A 26216-nucleotide genomic window follows, 5' to 3' on the forward strand; every position below is an offset into this window, starting at 1 on the left:
GCCACATAGACTTCCTCATCAAGGTAGCCATTGAGAAAGGCACTCTTGACATCCATCTGATAGATAGACCAGTTGTGATGAGCGGCTAGGGCGAGAAGAAGACGAAAGGATGTTAATCGAGCAGTAGGTGCAAAGGTTTCCTAATAATTGATACCATGTCTTTGGCAAAATCCTTACACTACTAAGCGAGCTTTGTACTTGTCCAGTGTTCCGTCGGCTTTGAGTTTTGTTCGAAAGATCCACTTGGTTCCTATGACCTTTTTGTGACTGGGTCGATCGACCAAAATCCAGGTCTCATTGCGATCAATGCTCTCAAGCTCTTGTTCCATGGCACGATGCCACTCAGGATGTTGAGCTGCTTCTTGCCAAGTGGCAGGTTCAGAATGTATGATATAGGCTGTGGTAAAAATGGAGGCAGTGGTAGTGGAAGAAGCTGTCCGGGTAGAGCGTCGAGGACCGGGAGGAGGAAGTTCTAAGGGAATAATCCCAGAATCCTTCATAGTTTGTCGATACCAACGTGGCAGCAGGTCGTGAGAAGAGGATTGAGGAGAAGCAATGGGTGGAGAGAAAGCAGTTTCGGAGGGAGAGAAAGAAGTTTCAAGTGGAGAGATTTCGAAGGGAATGGGAGTAGATACGTCATCAGCAGAGAGAATAGATGAATTTTTTAGAACATCTCTTTCATCGAAGACCACATCACGGCGAACCAAAACTTTGTTTGTGCGAGGATCAAATAAGCGATAAGCTTTGGCTTTCGCTGAGTAGCCAACTAGAAGTAGAAGTTCAGCACGAGGTTCTAGTTTACTGCGAGTATCATTGGGAGTATGAGTGTACACGCGGCATCTAAAGATGCGGATATGAGAAATAGAGGGTCGGTAGCCATAGAAGGCCTCAAAAGGCGCCATGTTCGGGATGGGCTGAGTAGGGCAACGATTAAGAAGATAGACAGAAGTATTCACAGCTTCTGGCCAGAGACGTTCAGGCAACTCGGCTGCAAAAAGCATGGAACGGGCCATGTTCATGACTGTGCGCTGTCTCCGTTTGACACGAGCATTTTAGGAGGGCAAATTGGGAGATGTAAGATGGAGTTGGATACCATGCTCATGAAGGAAGTGAGTGAATTCATGGGAAATGAATTCATCACCATTATCACTACGAGCAATCCCAATAGACTTTCCCGTTTGGTTTATGACCAATCGAGCCCAAGTAGCAAAGAAGAAAAAGTGTCAGATTTCTCTTTCATGAAGAACACCCATTGATATCGAGAGTAATCATCCACAATTAAGAAGAAATATTGTGAGCCATTCAATGAAGGAACAGGAGATTTGCCACTAATATCGAGGTGGATTAGACGCAATATCTCACTGGCTCGAGAAGAGGAATGAGAAGGAAAAGGAGTTCGGCTTTGTTTGGTAATTGGCATGGATGGCAAATATCTTTGGCTCGCAATAATTTAGGTAGGCCATCAACCAGATGATCCCAAGACATTTCATATAAAGAGTCATAGGACAAATGTGCCAGACGATAATGCCATAATCGTTCTGTGTCAGTTGGATCTTTCAAGGTAGCAAGACCATGAAGCCGATGAAACTCAGAGCCGGTATTGGAGGGAGTCTCAAGAAATTGAGTTATGAGGTACAGACCATGAGGTTGGGCTTCGCCCCGAGCTAAAAGGAGTCCCGATGTCTCATCTATGATTTCGACATGCATCTTTGTAAATAGGACCGTGTGACCAAGAAGGCAAAGTTGATGGACGGAAAGAAGATTGACCCCTAATTGGGGGACATAAAACACTTGATTCAATTGAGCAAGATTAGGGCCTTTGTCGGTATCAAATGTGATTGAACCAACACCATGAATAGTAGCAACAGAGTTATTGCCACAACGGACTCCCCCTGATGCCGGTTGGCGAGAAATGAAGAGATCATGATGAGGGGTCATATGATGAGTGGCTCCACTATCCACAATCCAAGGGGCTTTAGAGCCACATGGAAGAGTATGAAATGCTGATCCAAATATGGATGGGGAGGAGTCAAGCTCGGTGATATGGATCAAGGCTTGACAAGTGAAGTCTAGAGAATCTCCAGTCGACCAGTCAGACAGGCCTTCGGGAGCTATAAAAGGAGGGGATGGGGTGAAATGATTAGTGACATGGCCCTGTGGTCTCCAAAGACCAGCGTTAGGTGGAGGAGGACCACTCCTAGGGCGCCAACGAGGTGACAGAGGAGTCGTGGTGGGGGGCTGTGGAAGAATGCCTTTGGCTTTGGAGCGACATTCATCATCAACATGCCCAACTTTCTGGCAATGCTGACAAAACCTATTCTTTTTGGGAAGGTTGTGCCAGGCGGGTTTAATACCAGAGGAGTTATTGGAGTTAGGAGTGGGAGAGGGCTTCCCGGAGCTGAGTTGATCTTTTTGAATCCTGGAGAGAAGAGCCTCCTCTGAAGCAGGAACACTATGTTTTTGGTGGACCTGAGAGTAAAGACAAGCATAACGCAAAAGTTGACATTCGAACTCATAAAAAGTAGGAAGAGAGGGTTGAGAAATGATTTGCTGCATAAAACTAAAATATTTGGGCAAGAGTTTGTTCAAAAAGAAAGTAACTTGGTCATCCTCGGATTTGGGAGGACCACTTGTGGCAAATTCAGCAACTAACCGCCGGTAGTCTGCCAGTTTGACCTTGAGATCATCGTCAGCAGTGATCTGGAATTGCTGGAGATCGTGGTCAAGATTGATGCGACAAGTGCGATCTCGAGCTGCATAGCGGTCAATGAGATGTGCCCATCGCTCAGAGGCAAGGTCAAAATGTTGTAATTGAGTAAAATTCAGGCAAAAGACCTTGCATGATTTCGACAATGGCAGTGGCATTACGATGTCGCCACGAGCGAACTACCTGATAAGGATAAACATGAGGATCAGGTTGCGGTTCAATACCTTGAACAAGTTTCCATAGGTCTTGAGAATCAAGCACATGGCGCATGAGATTTGACCATGTGGTATAATTAGACCCGTTAAAACGAGTCATATCAGTAAAAGCATGTTTGGCTGTTGCAGAGACAGGGTGAGAGGAAGAATGGGAATGATAGGGAGAAGCAACCGGTGGAGGCATGAGAGAATTCAGAACAGGAGCGGAGTGAGAAGAAGGGAGAGACGGCACCACCGGAGGAACAAAAGGATTCGGAGAAGGTCCTGAGGGGGAGGGATAAACATGAGAGGCGGGATATGACATGAGAGGGGAAAAAGGGACAGCGGGAGAGATAGAGGGAAATAAACTATAGGAGTCCAGTGGCATGGGAGAAGATGGAGGATGAGAAGCCACTGGAGGAAAGATGGCAGCGGAAGTTATGAGAGGAATGGGAGGGAAGGAAGAATGAGAACCAAAAGCAAACTCATTGTCTGACGCATTTCTCCTTTCTCGTCTACATGTATGTGTATGGATCTGTGTCCTCGTGATTACTCGTTCCTATGCCTTGCATAACAGATGGAGTTGCACCAAGGGAATAGGGCAACATACCTTGCACTGATTCTTGTGGGATAGGCACTGTCGAATAACCCAATGTTCTCATGCCGGCCTGTCCTCTTTCGTCAGGGTATACTTGTTCTTCGTCGGCACCAAACTTGAGATGTTGCTCTGCTTCTTCTGAGTTGAATAGAGGTCCTTGTTGACGTATCGGAGAAAAACGTGGAGAAGTAGAAGCACGAGGTGTGCAGATACCTGCTTCAAGTTCCTTCCATTTCTGAAATTCAGCAAATTCTTTAAAGAGTTTGGAGAGGTATTCATCACCTTCGATCCTTGTAGACTCTCTCTCGACATATGACGAGGGTGGTGGTTGAATAGAGGTCGATTCAGGCTGAGATCGCTTCGGGGAAGAAGGAGAAGACATCTTCAGTTGATGATCTATCTTCCAAGCTTTCCAGGTCAAGGCTCAGGTGTCGATAGGCACACCTTGCTCTGATACCATATAAAGAAAGTTCTTGGAGACAAATAAAACAATACTGAAGACTAATGATAGCTGAAGAAGAAATATATATCACCAAAGGAAGTCAATACAAGAGAAGGTATGAGAGAGAAGCTTTGGAGGGAGCAAACATCAGTCCTCCAGGGCAGCCAACTGTAGTGGACTTCTGCACTAGCTCCACAAGTTGGAACTGAACCAGATCTGGGACAGCAAACTGATGCAAGGGTTGCTGCAGATCTGGAGCAAAAAGAACAGTAGATGGAGCAGAAGTTGGGGCAGATCTGGATCAGAAGTTGGGGGCAGATCTGGAGCAGAAGTTGGGACAGATTTGGAGCAGAAGTAGGGGGCAGATCTGAAGCAGAAGTAGGGGCAGATCTGGAGCAGAATTAGGGGACAGATCTGAAGCAGAAATAGGCGCAGATCTGGAGCAGGAAGGAGGGGCAGATCTGGAGCAGGAAGGAGGCAGGAAGGAGAGGCAGAAGAGGAGGCAGCCAGGAGGCAGGAAGAAGAGGCAGAGAGGAGGCAGCCAGGAAGCAGGAAGGAGGCAGGAGCTCAGGGTGTGCAGGGACCTCAGGAGCACAAGTGATGATGGAGCACCTAGGCCCCCCCCTTTAAATAGGGGAGGGCCAGTCGGTCAACCAGCTGGTCGGCCAGCTGGTCGGCCCAGATCTGGCCGACCTGGCCAGTCTGGTCGGCCAGATTTTGACCGACCTGGTCAGTCTGGTCGGCCAGTTTTTGGTCGGCCAGAATGTGGCCAGTTTTGGCCTCTGATTCTGGGCTCTTCTGGGGCCTGTTTTTGACGAGGTTTTAACACAATGTTTTGGTTTTGATTTTCGTCCTGACGGAGATTCACCTGTGGCTTTTTACCTGTATTTTATCTGACCTTTGTGCCAGTTTGGCCTTTGATTATCCTGTCCTCTAGAGTTGGAGATTGCCTGGCTTAACATCCAATATCAACAATGTGTTTCACGTGTCTTCGCTGAAACCTATTCGTTACTAAGGTTAAGAGGTGAGGGGATCCCAAGGAGATCCTAGAGTACTGCCAGCTCCTCCACGCAGGAGGAGACTCCACAGGTGAGGGCAAGCAAGGAAGAGGTGTGGTTTCTCTGAGCATCATGAGCCAATTAGAGACCCCTTCCACTAATGGGGAGCTTGTTTGCGGCCCTCAAGGTCCTCGAAATGCAGAAATGCCCAAGTCCCTCCTATTTTCCAAGAGCATCTGGGCGCCCGATTGTGCTTGTCTTTTCAGGAGATTTTTTACTTAGGACGACAGCCTCAATCTCTCACCAATGGATTGATTTGTTTGATCCTGAAGGGGCGATTAGTGACCGACATTCGTCAGTGAATGCATCTAACAACTAAGTACAACTGGGAGCTGACATATCACATATGATATCTGACCCATAACTCATCAAATAAATTGAGAACTGAGCATGGATGAGATAATATCTCTCAATGCACCTGTTTGGCAACTCGTCTTTTGCCTTGTACGCATCAAAGGCTGTGCTTTGACTTTTTTGAAGTATGCGCATTTGCATCTTACCACGTTCATCAAGTTCCAAAATGTCATCCTGTTTTTTGTCCAACGCATGCATCATCAGGCCTGTGTTTGCAATATGGTTTCCTCTTGGCCAAGCCGTGACAGCATCGAACCATGGTCAATGGTGCGAGCTCATGATCACAATTTTGGGTCGTTATATCTTACTATGGAATCCCCACGGGCGTTCTCACGCAGCACTGAACAATGGGTGTAGACCATTGTAAAAGCATATGCTCTCACAAGCGTATCCACATACCCCACATTAGCATTTCTATAAAGGCAATAGAGACCAAGGGTAGACTAAGTCATGGCGAAGATATGAAGAGAAGGTTAACCGAAATGTATATACCTAGATGAATCCAGGAACATTCCCAAACTCATCCTCTAAAAACACAACATAGTGCAGTTTCAATCTCATGATAGTCACTCACAAGGTTGAAAACCATAAACTCCATCATGCATAACAGGGACTAGCTACTATGACATCCCCACTGACGTCATCAGCGCCCAACAGTGGGTGTAGACCATAGTATAAAAATATGCTCTCACACATACAAATCCACACCCCCACACATACTTGAGCATCAAGTTATACAAAGTCTTCGTACTGAGTTTCTGTCGGCACTCTGAAGGTGAAGGGCAGACTCAGCCATGATGAAGGCTAGCACTAAAGGAGAAGGCTAATCAAAAGGTAGTCCAAAATCTCTTCATTCAAGCTACAACTGCTTGTGAAGTCTAAACATTTTCATTTTAGTCTCTCCCCAACGAGCATCTAAATCTAAATCTAGCTGATAGGGCAATGCACCATTTAAGATAGAAAGAATTATCACAATACCAGCAGGCCGCAACTTGGACGAAAACTTCACAAGGTGAAATTTGCATGTCCGCTAATACGGCAGAAGCATATACCTAGATGAATCCAGGAACATTCCCAAACTCATCCTCTAAAAACACAACATAGTGCAGTTTCAATCTCATGATAGTCACAAGGTTGAAAACCATAAACTCCATCATGCATAGCAGGGACTAGCTACTATGACATCCCCACTGACGTCATCAGCGCCCAACAGTGGGTGTAGACCATAGTATAAAAATATGCTCTCACACATACAAATCCACACACCCACACATACTTGAATGTAGCCCACATTCTCTTCATCCAAGCTAGAATTACAAGTGGAGATAAGGGTATTTCGTTTAGTCCCTACAAAACTAATATTCCTGAACAAAAAGGCTTTGGAAAGGTAGGTGATGTACAACATACCGCTATAGTAAGATACAATTATTGCAATATCAATAGCCTCAACTTGAAAAAAACTTCACAAATTGAAGTAAACAACAAACATACGCTCGGACTTCATCTTGAAAAACCAAAACGGTGCATAAGGCGGTGTAACATAAGATTGAAAACCATCATCATAGCAAGGCCGAGCAACTAGCATTCACACTACGCCCAACTCACTGTGTTTTCTGGGTGGTTTTACAGAAGGTCAGTGTGTGAAGTGTGAGTGTTGTGATTGTAAACTCTCTATCCTGAGCAATAATGTGCTTAATTTATCACCAACGTGGAAAGCATGATGATTCATCACTTCAAGAATTAGCCTATTAATAGGGTTAGGCTTGGCATTTTCGGTACATTGGCTACATTATCTCATTCTTGATTACCCTATGGTGATGTGTTGAAAGTGAGATCCAACACAAAATTGTCAAGAGAGGTTCAATTGTTATCAAGAGAATGGTGGAGTCGTTTTTCTCAGTGGTGCACCATAGTGTACAAAGGTCAAACCATCAAATATGGAGTCACTGTCAAGTATGGCATCCAACCACATAGTTCGCTCTTTCAGAGTTTTGGTGCATGTAAACAAACGTGTATGCAATGGGCTACACTGAACTGTGCATGTATTCTGCATACAAAATCGTGAGCCTTGTACAAACTGTCACTGTAGGGTTCCAACAAGGTCAAGGAACCCTCTGCTGCACCAGATTTTCAGCTCCACGTGCCTTAGGGAGAGGCTTAGGTAGGCTACAGTAGGAAGAAGAAATCCAAAGACGCACATAGGTCGGGAAAACTGTACTGGAAGGGGGGGGGGGTATGGGGAGCTGGAACACCCCCAATTGTCTGTCACCTTAGCACTGGACAGCCCTAGTTGACAAAGGAAGAACCTACTTGCATCATTCCAGTTAGACCAACTGCCATTATTTTCAGCACACTTTATAATATTTAGTGCAATTTTGTTTGCATTCTGTACTTTGAGTTTGCTATCGGCATTTCAAGCTAATTCCTGGAAGGAAAGCTACAGCTCTAAACGTGTCCTTTCATAATAAATGCCTCCATTCACCATCCTGGATAGTCTCCCTATTATGTCCTTCAATCTTCCATGCATTCTGTATACACTCTAGATATACGCACACTGAGTTGACATCAAGCGGTCAGGTTCCTATGACACAAATCAAACGTACAATGCCATCCAAGAGCCAAAAAAATCACAATCTTTACAGTTATAACCACAACTTGCCCGATTTATTCAAAATCGCCACTATAATAGGAAATCATCAGTGTTGTCTATCAGTTGGCACGCCCGTGAGTGCTACTGCGGGAGTGTATGTGCGAAGATTCATACCTGATCTTTTCGTTCGAGCTGATAATAGCCCAGGCTCAGCAACAGGAGGGGCCGCAGCACGAGGGCTATACTTCAAGACCAAAAGACAGATAGCTCCGAGACAGATTACAACTCCAATTGCTGACGATAGTGCAATCACCGCAATGGTTCCAACAGCTAACTTGTGACTCTTTTTACTAACATTAACGCCAAAAGGCTGCTGATTTGAAGCTCCGGCAGTCCCCGTTGGCCCTCCATTGTTGGCTCCACTTGAAGGAGGTGAAGGTGGAAGACCTTAAATAAGGACTTCAAATGATTAGCCATCCGAATGTTCACATCACTGCATTGACAGCAAACCAAATTGTATACCAACATAGAAGCTTCCCAAATGACAAAGTATCAGAACACAGTTCTTTTTCACAAGTGGTATACAGTACCTGGATAGCGGACAAACACCACACTGTAGTTGCCAAACAGAGTTGCATTTAAAGGCACTTCATGATTCCAAAACTTTTGAAATATGAGAAGTGCAGTTAAGTTGTCGAATTCTTGATCCAAAGGCACTAGATTTATGTCTACAACTGACATATCCTGATTTTTAACGTCAGCATTGGCTCCCATAATGTCAACCTGACTTTGTGGGAGTAGCGTACCCTCAGCAACCTCTGCTGCAAGCTCAGAGATCAGAGGGAAGAGAGCATATAATGCCACGCTCATTTCAAGCTCAACCTGGATTGGACGTACACACCCACATGGTGACATGAAAGGAGTTTTTGTCAGAGGAGGTGCACAGTTGAAAGCACTGCAATCTGCACAAAGAAGATTGAAACGAACATCAAGGCTGCCACTCAAGTCCAAGTGATGGTTATTATGGACCTGCACCAGAAAATCAAAGATCTACATTACAGTGGCCAGATGATCCGAATTATTAAAGAAAAGAGGTTTGTACCTTCATTTGGTGGAGGTGGGGGTAATGACATGGGACTGTGGGCAACAGGAGGTGCAGGAGCTTTTCTGGGAGCTAATGGAGGAACGGCCCTATGATCTGTACAAATGAAGCATGCATCAAGAATAATATTCCTATGTACCTTCTTTTAGTAACTGAAACAGAGAGTGCTGTTTTGAGGCATCCAATAAGCAAGAAACGGCCCTGCTTTCTTCATTTATAAAATTCTTTGTTCATGCTTACTGAGCCCAGAGACCATTCATTCTAGATTAAGAGACGGAGGAAAATTTTGTAGAAAGGCACTTTCTTCAATCAATAGAAGCAGCCAAAAAAGCAAGACACGAACTGAACTTACCCGGAGGAGGGTGCATTGGAGTGCTAGAATGCCCATGTGCAGGTGGTGGTGGAGATGGGGATAGTGAAGGAGGAGGAGCATGAGGTGGTCTGATTGGAGTACTGGGATACCCATGGATAGGTGGGGGTGGTGGAGAATTTGCTGCCTTGGGTCCTTGTCCTACAGGTAGAGGAGGAGGAGGAGCATGATGGTGTTTATGATGGTGCCTTCTATGGGGTGAATGCCCTGGAGGATTGGGTGGGGTAGCAATAGGTGCTTTGTGTGAAGCATTAGCAGGAGAAGCTGCTTTGGGAGATCCATGAACAGATGGAGACACTGGTGAACTTCTTGGAGATGATATCCGAATTCTTGGTGGATGGTGGCTTCTAAACCCCGAATGATGATGGACAGAAGGGGTAGTAGTAGGCACACTAGTTGGAGGGGGAAGGGCTGGAGAGGAACTTGGAACGATCAGCTGATGAGACCTCATATTTTGTGAATGGCTCGAGCTTTTAGCATGAAGATGTTCATCAAAAATCCGAAGTGGCAAAGAGGGGTGATCTGGACTTCCCAAAAAGTTTTCAGAAATTGGAAAAGCATTGAGAGATCTTCGTACTGGATATGAAGCGGAATTCTGAAGGTAACTAGGTTTCTGTAGATGAGCACCATGAACACATGAAGAAGGGCTGTTTTGTAACTCGTTGAGAAGAAAAATGTGGACAGCTGTATTGCTCATCTGCCAGTGTCCTTGATCATCCCGCATAATTTGAAGCCTGTCGACAGCTTTTGCCACATCATGATATACTGCTGAATGACTACTACTCAAACAATCAGAAAACGTATTACACTTTCTTAATTCAGTTTTCCTCAGCCTGTCCTGCCCTCCATCTGCACAGATGACCATGTGACAAGCAGAATCCCAGAACTAGTTAGCAGAAATAAAAACCACCACATACATCTACAACTTTGCTGCTAGTGTGTTTTCCTTTTATAAACGAGCCTAGATGCTTTATAATTTTCCTGTCAATTGCATTAGCACACATTGCTTTATCCAGAGTGCTATGGATTTGATTCATTAGGAGTGGTTATCAATACCAACACATACGATACTCCACTGTCATGGCACACTGATATTCGCATATCATAGTTGTCACTGCAGGTAGTGCACGGACTTATATGTGACTATTTCCAACATGGGGTAGAAGTGCCAGAGGTAGATTTGTGCCCTAAGAAGATTGGAATTAAGCATTTTATGGTTCATTTTAGTACAAAGGAAGGCTGCAACTTGACAACTGTTATGTTTTCAGTTCGAATACTCCTTACAAAAAAATAGCGCTATCATTGCTGGTCCAGGGTATATAACAAACTCCTTCAAAGAGTAACTCATATGTTATTCTTCTCTTCCTTGTCTGCTGGAGGTCGGAAACTAAGAGAAAAAATTCAGCAGTTGTACTCCTTCCCTCTCATTTTGTCCATAATAACAATGAGGTCTAACCCACCTGTAAGCTGGCAGGTATAGTCCATCTGGTTGGCAAATTGTGAATCTTCCTGGTTAAATAACTAGGGTTTTGCTGGCTGGCAGCAAAAGCAGTCAGACCCCTGCCTTAAGTCAGTCCCTACCCTAGTGCATGTACAGTACATACAGGTCAATGCACAGGTGATGGGCTTAGGGCAGACAAAGAAGGCCAGGACGTAGCAGTACAAATATACAGAAGCAGTATATCACATGCAGTCTAGAGAGCTTAGAGACTTGAAGGGACTAGATACCTGATAACAAGGGGAGCCTATACATGCAAGAATTGGGAGTCAAATAACAGGTAGCATGGGATTGGTCACCTTATACTCAATAAATGTTTAGTGACATGGCAATCAATTGTGCAATTCATGTGCATCTGAGCGTACTCAATATAGCAAAAGCATCCTCGAGAGCTGAGTGACTCAAAGAGACCAGATACCTGAAAACAAGGGGCCCTACAAGGAGTCAAACGGCAAGTAGCGTGGGATTCGTCACCTTATCTTCAAAATTGTTGAGTGACGTGTAGCAATGGATTAAGGGAGTCTTGCACATCCAAGAGCACTCATTTCCGTAGGGCCTAGAGTAACTGCCTGATACATCAGCCTAACAAAGTACTGAGATGGTCAAGAATGGTACTCATTAGGTAGAGCATCATGGGTCTGTATGTATGTGTAATGGCAGATGAAAATGAGATTTTGAGGATGAATTTGTCATACACCTAGATGAATCCAGGAACATTCCAAAACTCATCCTCTAAAAACACAACAAAGTGCAGTTTCAATCTCATGATAGTCACTCATAAGGTTGAAAATACTCCATCACGCATAGCAAGGACAAGCTACTATGACATCCCCACTGAAGTCATCAGCGCCCAACAGTGGGTATAGACCATAGTATAAAAATATGCTCTCACACATACAAAACCACACACCCATACATACTTGAGCATCCATTTATACAAAGTCTTCATACTCAGTTTCTGTCGGCACTCCAGAGGTGAAGGGCAGACTCAGTCATGACGAAGGCTAGCATTAAAGGAGAAGCTAATTAAAAAGTAGTCCAAAATCTCTTCATTCAAGCTACAACTGCTTGTGAAGTCTAGACAATTTCATTTAAGTCTCTCCCAAACGAGCATCTAAATTTAGCTGATAGGGCAACGTACCATTTAAGATAGAAAGAATTAACGCAATACTAGCAGGCGCAACATGGACGAAAACTTCACAACGTGAAATTTGCATGTACACTAATACGGCAGAAGCATGTACCTAGATGAATCCAGGAACATTCCCAAACTCATTCTCTAAAACACAACAAAGTGCAGTTTCAATCTCAATCTCCTCTAAAATTAGGATACTCATGAGAGAACAAGACGGATAATGTTAACAATATTGGAAAACAGTTGCAAGAGCTAAGAAGACCATGCATTTACATTGAAATGTAAGCTGTAAACTGCCCAAGAAATGTGACACAAAACCCCTATTAAACGTTAAGGCTACCTCAAACAGAGGACACAATCACCAGCTGAAGGTAGCCTTAAACACATTAGATCTTTGCTTCAGACGTCGTGTTAGACAATCTCAAGGCCAGCCTGAAGTGAGCCAACAAATTTATCTGGTTGGCAGCCTTGTCCAGATCTAAGAACGGTCTGCATGCATACAGAGTATTCTTAGCATGAAGAAGACCTGCATGCAGTTATGAAGACCATGCATGTGCATTGAAATATAAGCTGTAACCTGCCCAGACATCCCCAATAGCTTAATGTATACAAAAATACATATTCGACTAAAGACGCCTCAAATAACGGAGACAATCACCAGGCGAGGGTAGCCTTAAACACGTTAGATCTCGCTTCAGACGATGTTTAGACAATCTCAATACCAAACTGAAGTTAGCCAATGAATTCATCTGGTTGACACCATTATCCAGATCTAAGAATGAGTCCCCCATGAAACATGCCTTCCTTTTCTGTCTGGGATTAAGTACCATCTATTGACCCTTTGAAAAAAAATATACAAAGAGTCGAATGTCTCTGAGGAGCTAAAGGTGAATCCTTCTTGCCTTGCAGCCTTTTTCTGCAGGCTAGAAGCAGTGCCACAATATGAATTCAGTCAATTCAATCCTAATATGAATCGTGCTTCTTGGGGTCCTGTCTCACTGTCTATGGTGACACAGGGAGCAAGCTGCGAACAATATGGCTTCTGACCATTTCATCCTAATATAGTTTCAAAGTTTAGACACATCACTGACTGACTGTTTCTAGACGTAACTTCCGTGTATGTGTGTGTGTGTGTGTGGTGACCTAATATGAATTCTAGGAATCCAATCCTAATATTAATCGTGTTTCTCGGGGTCCTGTCTCACTGCCTAAGGTGACCCAGGAGCAGCTGCCAACAATATGGCTTTCATCCTAATAAGCCGTGCTTTTGCTCTCACCTAGAAGCCGTTTAACAGTTACATGCAGTGCAACACGAAACGATGACATTAGTATAGCTGGGTATCACTGCTCGAAAGGTTTCCTACGATGTATGAATCTACCAATTGGCAATCAAGTTTCCTTCGAGTGATTTAGTAGCCCATAGTAAAAACCAGTTTTTAAAGACTTGTATGTTTTCTTCTTGCGCCCATTATTTCGTAAGTCTGCTTAACAATGCAACGAAAGCATCTTTCAATACTTGTGTCAAGATCGGTACGAAAAATTAGGAGTCCGCCTGTATAGTTCGAAAAATGCAAGACCTGTACCTTGGCCAAAGCCCTGAGAGCTCACGACGAACAGTAGTAGTACGTGTAGTAAACGAACCATCCTTGAAAACCCTTTGTCCGGAGACATGGCAAGGTACTACAACCCCATTAGCTGCTTTCGCTTCAAAATGCTACTCCCATTTTTCTCTGGAAGCCTTCATGTCTGCGACTGATGGTCGCCAACACTGATAGTAGAGGGAGGACAAAGGTGCAACTGAGTAACAAGAACTTGAATGCCATTCTCTGCCACAGGAACCCCCCATTTGCTCACGCAGCCAACGTAAGTTTTTCTTTCCCTTGCCATAACACGTCCTGCAAGAAAACTAGGCTTGCGTAGCCCCTGTAATTCAAGCTGTCGTCGATGTGCGCACAACAGGTCCGCTCCCCCAGAGGATATGCCTAGGAAATTTCACGAGCATCAGATACAGTAACCAAATGTCGATCCCGCGATTTCCATCATGCATAGTCCTTCGTCACAACTTTTAGCGTGTGCAGGGTGAATAGTGGAGCTCCCCTTTCATCATGTATCCTGCAGCTCTGAAACCTACTAATTCTAAATTGCAGCGCCTGCGACGCACTCCTGAACCTTCCTGATGAACAGCAGATCCGTAGACCTGTCCTTAGTAAATGCCTGTAGAACTAGAACGTAGCTCATAAACACCACTGTGAAGAACAAATGATGGGCATTCCGAAAGAAGTTGGGCGCAAAACTTCGCCTGTCGAGGAGCTCATAAGAGCGGAACGAGGATGGAAAATGTATGTAGTCTCTGACAGGAGCTGAAGGCTGTTTTGAGAGGGGATGTCTCGGCTCCCTGCAAGTGCTCAACGCGAATAGGGGGGACGCAGTTCATAAAGTAGCATGTCAGGGAATGCAGGGAGAGGAGCTCACTGGGAATGCGGGCAAAAACGGAGGTAGGCGGGGAAGGGAAAGGTAGGACAAGAGAGGAGGGAGCTCTAAATGCGAAGCAGGTGCAGGATCAAAGGCGGGGAAGAGTGGGTTGAATACATCGGGAGGAGGGAAGGAGTTGGAAGATCAAGAAGAGAGAGAGAGCAGGCGAGGGAAAAGGGCGAAGGGAGCGATGGCTTGTTGCTTGCGCTCTCTTGCTTGCTTGCTTGCTTTCACTGTCACCGTGAATTTAATGCAGGCACGCAGGCAAACCAAGCGGAGGTGAGCGTTGATTGGCAGCTACAAAGGCTCCGTAGATGATGGAGGAGCTGGGAGGGAGCTGGTGCGAGCAGCAGCTTGCTGCTGTTGAGAGCTCTAACTCATCAGATGAGAGGGAATAGGAGCGTTAAAAGCGGTTTGTTGTTGTGGTTGGAGCTACAGCAAAGCAAAGGATTTTCAGTTGGCCGCGAGATGCGCGCACCGAGGATGTCACGGAGAGCTGGGCGATGGCAGGATTGGCAGAGACGAGTGTGAGAGGGAGGGAGAGAGAGAGTGAGCTATGGCGGCAGAGCTGTGTTTGCTAACTTTCTCTGTGCCTGGGAAGCTAAGTAAGTGTGGCTGTGGACGAGCTGTCGCTTCGTCTCTTCTTCTTCTTCTTGCTTCGTCTCGACGAGGAATGCTTTGTTGTGTAGTAGCACAAGCATAGCAAAGCGCAGATTTTGCCAGTCCCACTAGCAATCCAACAGTCGCAGGGGATGTAGCATGCGTTGTTTGCAGAGGCATAGCAAAGAGCAGATGTTGCTAGTCGCAGTAGCAACAATCAGCTGGATGATGCATCAGATAACGTGCTCGGGTGGGCAATTGGCAGAGGCAAAGAAGAGCAGATGTGGTGTTGTGATTGAGCAAGAGGTGAAATCCAGTTGCTGGCGATTGGCAGAGTGTGTTGCGTTTGAACTTTGGAATAGAAGAAGCAAAGCAAAGAGCAGATTTTTGTAGCAATCCGACCATGGCAGGGGATGTAGAATGTGTTGTTTGCTGGGAATTTGCAGTGGCAAAGCCGAGATTTTTCTGTCTCTCTCTCCACCTTTACCCTTTCATCCTCCTCCCCTTCTCTAGTTCAAGCCAAATTTGCTCTCCCCAACTAGGCGCCCTTCTTTCTCTCCCTCCACCTCCCTCCATTCAATCACGCTTGCCAGCACAGACCCCTCTTCCCATCTATCCGTCTTTTTGGGTCTTTGCTCAGGTCCATCATCCCCTCGTGAGACTCTGAGAGAGAGACATCAAGTTTTGCAGCGTACACCGTCGTTGACTACGGTAAAACCACTCAGCCTTAGCACATTGTGCCTAACGATGCGGCCATTTGTAAACTTAAAATTGCTCTGCTCCCAAGTATGGCTAGCGCCCGGGCTAAAAAACAGGGCTGCAGGAGCAACCTTTTCACGTACACAGACACAGATAGAGAGAGAGAGAGAGAGAGAGAGAGAGAGAGAGAGAGGGGGGGGGTGAGGAGAAGATGATTGTAGTGTTTGCTTTCTGAATGCAGAGAGGAGAAGATGATTGTAGTTGCAAGAAAAAGCCCAAGCACGACTGATAAGCAATTCAAAATTGCAAAGGCATCCGACAGACATGGCCTTCTCTGCAAGAACCAACTCTCCTGCTGCTCAGCATTCTTATTTTGCAGCCACAGCCATTTTCTTCTAAAGCACAGAAGGGATGATGGGAGGGGTGGCTGGGAACAAAGCCAATCCTTAATACATTCAGATTAAACCCTGCCCAACTCGTGCAAGCACAAAGATATATGTGTGTGTGTGTGTGTGTGTGTGTGTGAAGCTAAGTATTTTAAACAATGGATCATGTGGAGAAGTGAATGGGAGGAGACAACTCATCCAAACAGAATAGAGACAGATTTGGAAAACTCTTGTGAGAGTGTGTGCATTTGCAGAACCCTCGCCCATTAGCATCTGGGCCCTGAGAGTTCTTTTTTATGAGAAGTGGTCAGACCATTATGACTAGCTTTTTTGCTTTTTCACCGTATGGGAGTTATTATGGATGGATGGGAGCTGCTGGCCTCTCTGTTTTGTCCTGCCAACTTTGCCTGCCAGTTTCTCTTCCTTTTTATATACTATCCCTCTTCTGGTTTTCCATACTTGGTACTCCGTACAGTTAGCCAGGTTGCAGATAGGTACAAAAGCTCTACGGTTTGAGGCTTGAGCCCTCCAAAACAACATATTACAGGCAAGCAAGTCTCAAGGACAGACACACAGGAAAGCCTCTCTAGAGACTACAGTTATTAACAATATACAAAGCTTTATGTGGTTGAAGATCAAGACACAAAATTCAAAATCCTCTCGGGAGTGGAAGGACAGAAACTGCTCTTGAAATAGTAAGCACCTGGCAGGACTGCAAGATTGCATTTGCCCCTCATTTAGCTAAATTTGGAACCCAAAGTCCACTTGATAGATGACCCTTTTCCTAAAATTGCCACCTCACCGCCCACACACACACAATACACTTTGTTAGTGGTAAGGGACCTTGATGCTGAAAGATAACGACCCCATATTTCACATGCTGATCTTGAAAGCTCTCACTTCCTTCGGATGGGCAACAACATCATCCACATCGCCTATCAAGGCTGAATCACTTCCATGAGGCCCGATTCCCATGTCGACTCTGGCATAATAACTTATTCCGAGTGGCACTTCCAGGTCCAATCATCTCCACGTTCCATGAGGTGGGAGCTTCAGCTTCCCTAGCAATTCCAATAATATGCTTTAAGAATCGAGGTGCCCTCGCTCCGATATCCACATCTCTCCATTCCATCCCCTTCTATTCCAAATCTTGAATAGAAAGTTGTATTACTTCAAGAAAGTAGCTCGCCCATCGATGATGAAAGCCTTCTTATAGCTTGTAGAGTTTATCCTCATCTTTTTACTATTATAAAATACACTCCAAGGCTTTTTTAACCCTCTATCGTGTGCATTCTTCCTTAGTAGTTCGCCTAGTAATTATTTGTATCTTGAGCCTTCGTCCATTCAAAAGTGCTCCTTCCTTTTTGCACATCTTTTTGCACACTTTGTTGAAATGTATGCCTTTTGTTCCATAAAAAGCCTTCTTTTCGCATGTCGACCGTCATGTCATCATTTGCTTTAATCCTATAACCTAGCTTTTGTACTTATTTTTCTTTTATGCCCTTATGGAAAGCAATTGTTAGAGAAAAGCCAAACACAAGAGGCCATGAATAATTAGACCAACAAATTCAAGGTCTTTGATGGAAATTAGTTTTCTTCTATTAAAAGAAAGGAAACCCTCAAAATTGAATAGTATAAACCTCATCTCACATCATCATTTTTTATGTTTTGTACTTCCATCAACCTACATGTATATGCGAGTATAAATTCCAATCCTATCATCCATAATTTCATATACCTAGTATTCAAAGTTTTGATTTCATATATTAATGGGTTCCCATTATTAGGAGAAGTCTATTTGCTCATTATTACAACATTAAATGTTTCTTATGTAGGATATGAATGCTTCATCCAACAACAATTGAATGACTTAAGTCTCAACCCACTAGTGGCCCCAATCATGAAGGTTTTAACACCCACATGTACAAGAGTCCACTAAGAATTCTTTACTAGCCATCCCATCACGTGTCTTTTTCCTTTTTTTCAATGCCCTAGAGCATATGAAATATTCATAGATTTTCCCCATTTCAAGTGGGAAACTTGAAGAAGTAGAGTATGCTTCCCTCTCACTCAAATCATTATTTTGTGTATGAACCAACTACTTGTAAACGTTTTTATTTGCTATACATATAATGTTTATTTTGGTGTGCTCCTTCTTAAAACTTACATATTAATCTCACAAATGCCATATCAACACAATTGTAAATTGCCTAAAAGATTATATATTAAACATGTAAACTGCATAAGCAATCCTACAAATAACATGTGTGGGGATAATAAGTATTTACATCCAATGCATCTTCTCCCTTTTCCTTGAACTTACGAGTTATCTCCATGATATGGAAGTCAAGTTGTATATATTACTTACAACTTTATAAACTTATGGAACATCAGAATAGGAGCCTTTTATATGGCTTATAAGAAAACATCAGTCATGGCTTAACAAGTAAGCTTGCTTTTGAGAACATTCTTGATGGCCTTCTTATTATAGCTTTGTAGCTCCTTTTCAACATCAAAAGATTTTGTAAATTTAACATTTGGTCTTGTTTGAGTGATCCAAGATCTATAGTGAATTTTAACTCTTTCAAGAATTTGATAATCATATATTACTGTATGGATAAGTAAGACTTTCACAAGATATCATACTGTGATACCCCTTGGAGGAAGTCATATTTTAGTTATACATTGCACACGCACACACTTGCACACATTTTGCACATATGAAGCCCTCTTGCTACAAGCACATGGAGATAGCATTTGCATCTACATGCACACACATACACACACATGCACCCATAATCCTCTAGCCACTGCCCACTATAGTCCAAGGTGTAGTGCATTTTGACCTTGCATTGATGTATTGAATTCTTCATACACTTACGAGTTGAAGAGCAAATCAAAAATATAGCCTCTCCTTGTGCTTTCTCCATCAATCAAAGAAAATGTAGCAAAATGAAAAAAAATACTAGCTTCTCGTAATTCTCCACATACATCATGAATGAAATGGGATCCATTTCAAATAGTTCTAGACAAATCTCTACATACACAATGATATCCTAGCACTATGCACCTAAACATATAGCAATAAATGAAAGTAAAATTATTTCTCACACAAAGATGTTCTATCAATAAGAATATCCACAAAGGGGTTACAATCTGATAAGTTATAGAAGCCGTTCCAATGCATTGAATCTCAACATATGAAGTTGTTGTAGTGGTATAGACATTGAAACATGAGTACAAAGTCTTGAGTTTAAGTCCTCGTACTACAATCGAAATAGTAGGTGATGTTGCAAAAGAACCTGGAATTTCAAGTTTCAAAAATCAAAATAAAGGACAACTAGTTTTGGCCACCCTTTCTTGCTTTTCAAAATAGCTATCCTTTCTTGCTTCTTACCCAAAACAGGGTAGCCTAGATGAGCTACCCTTTATGGAGAAAGGGCAGCCTTAAAAGGTAGTCCAATAAAGTAAGGTGGCCTATAAAGGGAAACCACCTAAGCTACCCTGTATATGGTCTTAAAGGGTGGCTTTAGGTCACCATATCAAACCATAAATCTTGTAGTGTTTTTCCAATAAGACTCAGAACTTACAACCTCAGAAGCCCTGCAAAGAAGAAAAAAGAAAAACTCACTATAAAGGAATGCAATACTGGCCAAAATAAAAGAATCATTACAATCCAAATGTAGTAGTTTCATATTTAATAGTTTTTTAGCTTTATTGGAAGGGTACCATTGGATATGAAATCACATATCAAAGTAATTTAGACTTCCACAGGTAATATTGGTTCATGCTAGGGTCTGAGGCCATCTCATGGCTTTGCAAGAAGCAGCATGCAGTGGTTGTGCCCTCAATGGAGGTGGAGTACTAGTTAACTTGCATGGCATCTTATGAGTCATTATGGCTCAATTGGATTGATATGAAGGTCTTCCAATGGACTCAATTGATTGATATGTACAATGATTACTAGAATTGCATTTTAATATCAATAAACCTACCAGGGAAAAGCACGTTGAGGTGCATCACTACTTGATCTCCGAGCTAATTGAGAGGGATAATAGAACTAATCTACTTCCCAATAGGGGAGAATGGCATCAATATCTTCACCAAGCCTTCGGCTTGAGAGCGAACGAAGGACCACATGTAAGATGGACCAGAAGGCAAGTGATGCAAAAGCTCAATCTAGCTAAAGTTGGATATCGAATGTTAACTCAAATAGGGATCCAGAGAGGAGTTTGTTCTCTCAATTTTGGAGGCTCTCCCTCTTTGTGCAAGGTCTATCTCAATTGCTTTCTGGCTAAGGGAGAGAGTGGGGAGCTTGCTTTCTAGCTGAGAACAAACTCCCTTTCTCCCATGTTCTTAGCCTCTCAAAAGGTATAAGTATCTGGCCTCACTCTCCAGGATAGTCTTAAAAAAGTAGACAAAAGAAGAAATTGGTTTGTCACTAACCATGAGGAAGGAAAAGGGGGGACTGCTTTAGGAGTTCTCTCCCACTATGTGGGTTGTATCCTTAGTGAGCAGGTTGACACCAAGATAGATGGGTTTCTTTTACCGTTCTTTTTAAAGGTCATTGGTTTTTGGTCATTTCCATTTATGCCCCCAACAGTTATCGAGAAAGAAAGAGCACTTGGGACTCTCTAGATGCTGTAGGGAATAGAGGTTTTCTCCTTGGAGACTTCAACATGGTGGAAACAGCCAAGGACACGTGGATGGAAAAAGGTTCAGTAGCTAAAGGATCAGAAAGAGATGCCTGGGAAAACTTGAAAGAGCAATTCCATTTTGTTGACACAAGCAAAGAGGGCACTTTCACTTGGTGCAAAAGCCAATCAGTCCTCAATAGAAGAGAAGGAAGTGTAGACATAATTTATTTATCACAATGTAACTTTGGAATGGGGAGGCCTTCCTCTTCATGGTTTAAGGCTGATCCTAAACTTTTCTGCCTTAGAAGTGTTTCATGAAAGGATTACAAATATTTGGGAGGTTTGCTTCACTGAGCCTATACCAACTCAGGTCTCCTGGCTTGAAGCGGTAAAAAGAACTTAATGCAGGCTAGATGGGTCATGGCTAAAATCAGAGCTCGCAAAATAAATAAAATCAGAGCTATCATCAGTGATTTAGAGAGGGATGCATTAGGAAAAAAGGGAGCTCATTTTGGGGCCTTTTGGCCAAAATGAAAAATAGCTCTCAACCAATGGCCATAAAGCCAACGTAACGTGGGGAAATTATAAAAAATTTGAATTGTATCTGGATTGTCAGAGCAAGAAAGAATATTTTATTCATGTACAACTATCAATAACAAATAAAAAATTTGGTCGAGCTATTGACACGATTCTACTATCTGACAATGTCTCATTCAAAATACATCACCAACTGAAATGTGCTTTTCCCCCAAACTACTCTCCCCTCCCAAATTACTCTTCTCTCTCTCTCTCTCTCTCTCTCTCTCTCTCTCTCTCTCTCTCTCCCTCTCCCTCCCTCCCTCTCTCTCTACCTCTCTCTCTCTCTCTCGGTTGCCTCCTCGTATACATTCCTTCAACCTGTAGATTGGGTTTCTTCCTACGAGTTTTAGGTGGCGACAGCAAACTAGAACTTCAAGTACTTCTAGGATCAAGGTACAAGAGCAAGCTCTTTTCTTTGTCAATCTCTCTCTTTGAATCTAATCTATTCTTGTGCAAAACTGTGTGTTTATCAAAATGTTGCATACTAGAATATAACTTTTGCAAGTTTTTCATAGGTACGGTAAACCATTGACAGGACCTCGCTCTTTGAGAAGCCTTCTTTATCAAAATATCGAGGAGCAAGGTACAACAGCGAGCTCTTCATTTTTTCAATCTCTCTTTTTAAGATTTAAGATGTGATAGTGTTAAGTTGGATAATATTCTTTCAGATTTTGGTGAACAAGAGTGTATTTATAAAGATGCTGCAGAATGAAATATAAGATTTCGAAAGTTTTTCATGGTGACGACAACACAATGATTGGTCTTAGTTTTTCAGGAAGCTTTGATCATAATATTGAAGCCAAGGTACGAGAACGATGTCATTGCTTTTTTAATCTCTCTCTTTGATAATATTCTTGAAGTTTTGAATAAGAAGATCGTGCTTATGCAAGAGTAGAGTATAATGTGTGCTCTTTGATATGTCCATTGAGTTTTCAGGTGTTCGAGTAAAAGTTTGGATACTAGTCTCAATGACATGCATCAATAATCAGAACCGTTCTTGTGCCAAATGTCGTGTTGATCAGACTGTTGAGGATGAAGCTATAGATGTGAGCTCTCTCACTCGTCGACCTCTTTCCTCTATATCTTCCATCGATGTTGCCAACAAGGTTACTGTTGATGGCACTTGGCAAAGACTCACTATATCAAAAGGAAGTTGGGTGCTCATGCAACCAAACAGAAGGAAGAAGCCACTTTTAAGTAATCTCTTTTTGGCATCTTGGAAGGGTAGGGTGAAAGGTTTTAGAACCAAGGAGGGGATGAAATCAATAAAGGAAATATTGGTTCAACATGTATACATGCATAGAGAGCTTGTGTTGCGAGAGAATTATCCACAACTTATCTTCTACAACACAAGCCAAATTGTAAGTGGCTTCATTGAATGTCTTTATTTTTATTTCAAATATATATTCTTCATCTTATGAGCAGTGGCAACCTACCGAATGCATTTTAGGATTCATGGATGTGTTACATGGGTCCATAGGAGAGTTGCAATATCAAGGTAGATCGGCAGCATAGTTAGCTCAGTCAGGAGTCTTTTTCTATGAAGGTATTGTAATAGAGTCGTATAGAGCTAGGTTGTTTTCAGAAGTACAACGATCCCTACGACCAGGGATTGCTAGTAGAATCAACAAATAACTATTTTCATGCCAATAACAGTCTTTGTAGATCTATTCAATAAATTTTTTATCAAGATTTGCAAGACGATGCTCACTTATAATGCAAATGGTGTAAAAGAATTCTTGATTTCTTGGATTATGGTTGGGACATGATAACATCCAACCAAGTATACTGTGATTGCCACTCAAAATTTCATATTAATATTTTACTATAAACGTAGTAGAATGATTGGGAACCAACTAGTTCCAATGGATCAAGATTTGAACTCTTTTGGTGCTGAGAATGAAGCACTAGATATCACCATTAATGAGAATGACAATTTATTGGGAATTATATCACTTAGACAATGCTACACACTCGCTCAATTACGCCAGAACATTTAGGTGGAGACAGAGGGTAGTGTTGCAGAAAGATTCTCATTCATTCAGAATAACAAGAAGGTAAACAAAGAGTTGAATATGACACAATTTTTTAAATTTATTCTTGAATAAATTTTTGATTAACACTACATGTTGATAGGTATTGTAGCGAAGGGAAAGGAGAATTCTGTGTAGAGATATCCCAAATGGAATTATTGAGATAATTCAAAATTCATGATTACAGGTATGAAATGATTATTTGCATAGTATACAATTGTGAGGCAATGAATAAAAATTAAATATTATATTGTCAAACAAATTGATGATTCTCAGATAATCAGTGCCGTGTAGGCGATGGTGGATGCTATAATTCTCAGACAATCAGTGTCGTTTAGGCGATGGTGGATGATCCTATGAAGAAGGTTGACCAAGGAGCTTCTGTTGTGCCTTTTCCTCGTACACCACCTTCTCTTCCATGTTTTGATCTCGCATTTGCTCTAGTATTTGAACCTCTCTAGGCTCATATTGTTGGAATCAGAGAAGCTCTACTATAGTTTTGGCTCTAAAGTTACAGCCGTATTCAGCATTGTAACTATATTTTTTATTATTTACAAACAATAATGGAGAATCAGTTTCTTTGGTATTGTAACAATTTGTCATTAAAAAATTGTAATAGATACATCCATATTTATAAGACAAGTCTCTCTCTCTCTCTCTCTCTCTCTCTCTCTCTCTCTCTCTCTCCCTCTCTCCCTCTCCCTCTCCTCTCTCTCTCTCTCTCTCTCTCTCTCTCTCTCTCTCTCTCTCTCTCTTGCTCTATGGATTACAAACTAGAGTCTCGTATATCGATGAATTTCATTAAATGTCATTATGCATTACAAACTTCCAAGAGTACAATAAGCCTCAACTCTCAACTAGGAGGCTCTGAAGTTTGTAAAGGATTCTCAGGTCCAACATCAGTAAATGGATGGGGAAGGGGCTCACGATCCTCAAGTCTAGGCTTAGTAGTTTGAGGGGTTGGATGAGGGGCCTCATGTCCAAGTTCGGAGGCATCTGAGGATGGGCCTTAGGGTCCTTTAGTCCTGTCAAAGGATCCTCGTCTTGCTCTGGAGTGAGGTACTCCATCAATTTTGAGCTCTGTCCCTCGTCTAATTTCTTAGAGCTTTCCTCCTCTCTGCTTTTGTCTTGTGGTAACGAGGAGGCGTATTGAAGGAGATCTACAATCATCCTAGCTCTGAAGTTTAACACAAATTGATCATCATAGCATTCTTCTGTCATCTGCAAAAACACAAACAAGACTTTAGTTTCAAGTTCTGTGTTAAGATTTATGTTATGTATAAATTTTAAATGCATCAATAATGGTACTTATAGGACCTGATGTATCTTTTGACAAATAAGCCTCCAAAATGTACTTTGTGTTTATAAGGACCCTCCATCCACAAGAGTGGGCATCGTACTATTGTGGCATTTGAAAACCATCCAGTTGCTTGTAAGCATACAATTATTCTAATTAAATTTAAAAAAGTACTGAGAGGGCAAAGGATTTTATGTCTTACATCCGTGTAGCGGTTCAATTGCACCCAACTTAGATGAAATTTTTTCGCAGAAATCGATTGCAAAAGATAGTCTCTTCAGATCATTACAAGTTGCATATGTGACTGTGAATAACTTTCTATAAAATAAATAATTTGTTATTTAAAAAATTGCAATACTTATTTTATGCATTGCAAATTCACTTATAGATTGATCTCTCGATGAGTATGCATAATTGAATTGAAACAGAAGCATCCTTTTAATGGCAGATGTACTATAGCTAAACAATAATGTCGACTTCATTTGACAAATGCTGTAAAGATTAGCATTTGTGGATTGAAAATAACAATCTAGCTCCTTATGCAATCTACTTACTAATCACTTACTCTGAATGGTAAAGAATGACAATTAGGGTCATAGATTCGAAATTGCAATATGTGAACCAATTAGCAAGCTGGTCCACCGGATCCCTGAGATCCCTCATTTTGAAGGAGATAGTTGGGTCCACAATATATACCATACCTAGAATCTCCTCATGTAACTTTTTTTTGAGTAAGATGCAAATCAACACAGGAATTCAGAATAGTATTCAAAATATGTGGTTGTCTAAATCGATATATAAAAAGGAAAACCCACCTGAGTCCTGCAAGGATAACTATATCGGTAACTTGTCCTGCAAAACTTATTCTTACTGCAGGTCCCAGTGTCTTAAGGTGCTCGAGAACATGTTGCCCTAGCTTTGTAGTATCTAGATTAGTGGACGAGGTATGAAGATGCTTGGTGTCCTTATATTTCATCCTTTGCACCTCCTCGAAGGTTTTTTTTACTCTTGTTTATCCATGAGTCACTTGAGTGACTTCCTTTATAGCCACCTCATCTTGTTTTGGCATTCAAGCAGGTGGTATAAGCAAAATGTCTATCATCTTCATGTCTGCCATATCTATAGCCTTCAAGAGTTTGTCATATCTCCATCTAACCATCCTTAAAGTGGTGATATCTTTTGCCATGATTGTCACCCTATGGCCATGGGCTGCAAGAAGAAATGTATCCTGAAAAAACTCTATGAAAAAGTCCTCGGCAGCCACCTGCAATGCCCGAATAGCTGTTCTTTGCCACCAGTATCCAAGGCCCACAAAGTGCATATCATCACACTAACTTGCCTAACAAGCCTTTGAAAAGGAGCCTTGGGAATACATAGTCCCATGGCTTTTTGGGCCCTTCTTATCTCCATTAAAGTATTGACCTTCTATGTAAATCTTCTCTTTTTTGCTTGTTGGAGAAGATGC

The 26216-nt window shown here is 42.4% G+C and overlaps 1 protein-coding gene across 1 annotated transcript in view; it reads right to left on the reverse strand.

The window, feature by feature from the left end:
* The window catches only part of LOC147890239 (receptor-like serine/threonine-protein kinase ALE2), a 39387-nt gene extending 24102 nt beyond the window's left edge, over positions 1–15285 (reverse strand). The window contains exons 1-5 of the mRNA XM_087390448.1: positions 13632–15285; positions 9398–10264; positions 9046–9141; positions 8534–8905; positions 8118–8390 (exon numbers count right to left, since the gene is read on the reverse strand). Coding sequence (XP_087246574.1) covers positions 8118–8390; positions 8534–8905; positions 9046–9141; positions 9398–10264; positions 13632–13719 — 1696 coding nt within the window. The 5' untranslated portion in view covers positions 13720–15285. The remainder of the gene's footprint in view (positions 1–8117; positions 8391–8533; positions 8906–9045; positions 9142–9397; positions 10265–13631) is intronic.
* Positions 15286–26216: the final 10931 nt, after the last annotated feature.

The sequence above is a fragment of the Dipteris shenzhenensis genome, chromosome 19, assembly GCF_047967505.1.
Source record: "Dipteris shenzhenensis isolate YYH24624 ecotype China chromosome 19, Dip_SZ_1.0, whole genome shotgun sequence".
Classification (NCBI taxonomy): Eukaryota; Viridiplantae; Streptophyta; class Polypodiopsida; order Gleicheniales; family Dipteridaceae; genus Dipteris; species Dipteris shenzhenensis.